General features: G+C 36.9%; 1 protein-coding gene across 1 annotated transcript in view; it reads right to left on the bottom strand.

The window, feature by feature from the left end:
• LOC104463952 (transmembrane protease serine 7-like) overlaps positions 1 to 4,305 on the bottom strand; it is a 22,323-nt gene extending 18,018 nt beyond the window's left edge. Inside the window, exons 1-6 of the mRNA XM_010076481.1 lie at positions 4,225 to 4,305; positions 3,723 to 3,897; positions 2,949 to 3,067; positions 1,938 to 2,005; positions 722 to 903; positions 587 to 625 (exon numbers count right to left, since the gene is read on the bottom strand). Coding sequence (XP_010074783.1) covers positions 587 to 625; positions 722 to 903; positions 1,938 to 2,005; positions 2,949 to 3,067; positions 3,723 to 3,897; positions 4,225 to 4,305 — 664 coding nt within the window. The remainder of the gene's footprint in view (positions 1 to 586; positions 626 to 721; positions 904 to 1,937; positions 2,006 to 2,948; positions 3,068 to 3,722; positions 3,898 to 4,224) is intronic.
• Positions 4,306 to 4,593: the final 288 nt, after the last annotated feature.

Raw genomic sequence — 4,593 nt, 5'->3', positions numbered from 1 at the left:
TTCCCTACCAGGCTGCATCACCTTCTCCCCCTGCTCTGGCCAGGGAAGCACAGCACCTCACCACCATTGGCTCACCTTACACTCAGAAAGCAGGAGGGGACTTAGCTTCAGCTGCTATCATCTCTGCTTGAAACCTACTGCTTCCTTTGCCATTTTCTCTTCACCACTCTCCATGCACTGAGGGCACTAAGAGTATGAAGCCAATCTTGAGGTGTACTTATAATGGAAAAACCAGGCAAAGGGAATTAAAGCTCTATGCTATTTGATCACTATGTATAACCAAAATTATCTAGTCACAAGGTAAATTACATAAAATTTTATATAGTAGCTTCCAAAAGATGCCAAGAAAAGGAGCCACAGCTCATTGCAATTCAGTGGGAATTCCAACCATTCTAGTCAGACATCAGAGTAAAAGCTGTAAGGCATTTTCACCTCAGCCTTTATTTGAAGCACAGGCCAGGGAGATCCCTAGTCTGGTTTAGTTCATAGGCCCTACAGATATAAGAATAACTGGGAAACTGCCATTTTTATGTTGCAGGATTTTTTTTTCCCAAAGTGCTATTAATTGGGATTGAAGAATAATTACCTGATTTTAGCATTGCATCATATTCTGTGGAATCTGAAACTGAAATTTAATAGCTATTAGCTACACAAGCCAAAGACACAACCTGGAGAAAGAAAAATAGACAGAATAGGTATTAAATGACAGGTACATTGTTACCAAAAAGCTCCATTGTAATGAGATCAGAGTCTTCCTCTGCAGAAGAACTGAACATGTGAGCTGCTTGTTTACTACTGATTTCTTTTTGTTCCACTGGGGTTAATTTTTTAAGAGAAGCGATCATATCTTTTGGTGCCCAGAATGTATTCCAGTAGTAAGCTCGAAGTCCAGACTCTCCTTCACTGTGAAGGGAAAAAAATGCATCATAAATACATTCTAATTAGTACTTTGGACATGCTTTCCACTGGTCTACACTTTTGGTTCACACAGTTTCATAGCCAGTTGAACTGCAGTGCAAAAAAGTTGCAGCTGAACACAAAATTAACAAAAAGTTCTCTTATTTAACAATTGTTTTTTTTATACAGTAAGAATACTTCAAAAACATGCTGCTTAAACAGTAACACACTGAGGCTGAAAACTACACCTCATAGAAAATTCTTGCAATAATTTTTACGGATTTGGATGTTTCCATCTCTGCTGCATAATTATACACTTGTAAGACCAAATTACAGTTCTAGATACATTTTCCTTAATATTTTTGAGTCTCACACCATATGATAATGTAATTTTATGCCTATATGTTGATACATTTCACACAATTCTTGTTAAAATAAATAATCTATATGTATGTATATATACAAACTATTACTTAAGTGATTAAAAGAGACAGTCCATCACAGTCTTCCTTTCAAAATGGCTTATGGACTGACCATTCAGAAGTTTTCAAAGCCTATCAGGACAGTATTAACCATCTGCTCAATCTATTTACAATTCTCACCAGGAGCTTAAGTAGAGTGCCCTGTCCAAAATTATACCTTTAAACTTTGTTTTGAGAAGCTAAAAAGGAACTTCATTAGAACAGACAAAAACAAAATAAGATTCTGCAAGTGGCAGAGAAAAAGCCCTGATGAACTGGGAGCTGAACTGGGATTTCAAAAATCAAAAGTAGATTAATAGACTGCAAAGCAATCTGTAAACCAAGGCATGATTAACTAATCAGACTTAATTTCTCTCACCAATTCTGCAGGGCAAGACAGAAATTACACTATTAGCTTCGGTCTTAGCTGACATACTTAAGTGTATTTCCGTATTTTTCATTCCCTGTTATAGAGGTCTGCATATTCTTCCAGATAACTAATTTAAAATACACAAAAAAAGATAAGACAAACACAATTGAATATCTCAAATTTATAGCACATGCTGGAACAGAACCTACCTGAAAGCAACCACTATAGACTTCAAATAGTACTTTCCCAAGGAGGAAGATTCATATGATTCTGCAAACTGACAGTTAAACAATGGCAAAAGAAAATGTAAAAAGTGTTACATTTTAGTGTCAACATCATTGCTTATGCTATAAAGTTTTTGTCTTTTCCTCTTCCTCACCCCCTCCCATACTACAAGCACTATCCATCATTTTTACAAAATATATCAAATAAGAATCATAAATGTGCATTCATTGCCACCAAAAAAAATAACAAAACTTTTAAGTCACTTCAGATTTCAAGACTATTGAGATCACTCTTGATAATTAGCTGTGAAAGAGAAGCTTTTATTAATACTTTTATATTTTTGTTTCAGTCTTTAAATGTCCAGCATATAATCTGGACATGAGCAACTTGTATTGGCTGTGCACAAAGCAGCTTTGAGACACTAGATTAGCTCTTTGGGATACAGAGTCTAACAGAGAACTGCTTTGTGTTTAAGACTGTTGTTCACATGTACCCAGGAAACAGTATTGATCTCACAAATAAGAACTCACATAAGAAGTGCAAGAAAGCAAGCATTGTTGTGGGGCATAAGGGAAAATAAACCAAAAACAGAAAGTTAAGCATTGAATTTGAGCTATAATGAAAAAAAAAATCACAAAGAAAAAATGTAGCAAGGAACAGTTTGAGTAAAGTAAAACAAAACCAAAAACACATTCCAGATTCCTTTAAGAAGAGCAATTTGTCCATAACCTTGAAACCCCCAGGTTTTATTACCTGGGAGAAGTTGGCCTTACTGTGAGACATGCAGCTGCAGCTGTCTAGCTACATTCCAAAAGCTGTATACCACTAAGGCACTTGCTAGATTTAGCTTTAGACTTACTATTTTGAAGTAAAAAAAAAAAAAACAAAAAAACCAAAACAAACCATCTGTGACTAACTGGAGTCTTCTCCTCATTCCCAATCTGATTCTGTAATAAATATTTTAAAATTATTGCTATACCTACGTGGGAACTTACATAATTTTGGATTGCTTCTGCTTGCAGGAGGAATGTCTGTGACTTTGGATCACTGAGGTCATTTGTATAAGTCAAATTAGGAATTTCTACACTTCCACCAATATAAATAAAGGAGAAAGCTGGAGGTGAGAAAAAGGGAAAAAAAAATTAGCAGACCTGATAACATCAGAGAAAAGCTTCCAGAACAAGAGGCTTGCAGAAGCATGTATTTGTCCTAGGCATTGGTAGGCACTAGTTCTTAAGAGAAACACACAATAATAACCAGAGTGCTCAGTCAGTCCTATTGACAGAATAGTGCCCAGAAGGAAATGAGAGGAAGGAAGTACAGGTTCAGACAGGTTTTTCTACTAGCAAGCTTTAATTGTTAAATTTCCATCTTTGCAGCAGTCTCATCCTAGAGAGATATAATTTTAATGGCTATAAATTGAGATGTGGGAAGAAGTGTACGTAAGTCAGGTACCTGTTCTGTTTTGAAAAAAAGTGAATAGAAGACAGTTAATTCTTCTGGGTCTTGGGAAAGATGATAGTTATAATAATGACAGTATTCACAAGCAGAGACAAAAAATTCAGAGGTGAAATACATACCTTCATTATTCTTGTGCAACTATCAACCAGTACTTGTTATGTCTTTTTTTACCTTAGCAAACACAATAAGGACAAGGGAAAGTCTTTATACACACATTACGTGCTTAGCTGCTTGGTGCAGAGCTCTTCATACTAATCACTCACACAGTGCAAAATACCCATCCCATCCAGACCCTCCTGGGGAGTAACACTTACAGAACAAATAGTGCAGGACTAGCACAATTACTGTAACTATTAAAGAAACTATAGGTAATATTCCTAGAAGCCATCTTCTCCAGAAACACAACCTCATCCATTTGAAGAAACAGTACTTCTGACACAAGCCTTCTTGGTAGGACAGGCAGTAGTGAATATATGGAGTTTCCTAGATAAAAATATGGGAAAATATCAATTAGTAAGACAACAAAAGAAGAGCTACTGTACCGTATTTTAGTGTATTTGTCCTTTTAGTTTTTAAAGAGGTTTAAATTGAGATATCTTTCATGTTATCAGATATGTCACACATGAAACCGACATATTTCTCGTCTGCTTTTTTTGGCATGCGTTTCAAGCTACATAAGTGGGGGGGAAAGTTGCTATCACTTTGGTTAGGAGCAACTTGCATATGAAGAGCAGAGGCCAATGCACACCAGAGCAAGCAGAGAGATGATTTACTATGTTCCTGCTGTAAAGCTTAGCTGGCGTCTCTTACCTGCCCTGCAGTCTGCTCAGAGTTGCATGGAGCTGGTATGCTGTACACAGAAACCCGGCTGGAGGGGAAAGCCCGTATCATGATGTCTTGATAAATGTTTTCTGCCAAGCCTAATAACAAAGTTCTAAATGAACCTCACTTCCTAAACATAACCCAGAATAACATTTTGCTTTCTCCCCCATGCACCCTGCCTCTCATTTCACCTTTGCCATACTGTTTGAAGCTGGAGCAAGCTGATCTGCAATCAAAGAAGGTGGGGAGGAAAAGTTACCATCACTGTAACTCTTTGTTTCCCTAACTGGCTAAGTAGGACATGGATCCCATAATTTGAAAACGGATCAGCTACCCCCTTCTTTCAGAAATACAAGA

Source organism: Pterocles gutturalis, unplaced genomic scaffold, assembly GCF_000699245.1.
Source record: "Pterocles gutturalis isolate BGI_N339 unplaced genomic scaffold, ASM69924v1 scaffold33598, whole genome shotgun sequence".
NCBI classification, from domain to species: domain Eukaryota; kingdom Metazoa; phylum Chordata; class Aves; order Pterocliformes; family Pteroclidae; genus Pterocles; species Pterocles gutturalis.
Note: the sequence above shows the minus strand (reverse complement) of the source record. Positions and strands in the feature narration are given on the sequence as shown.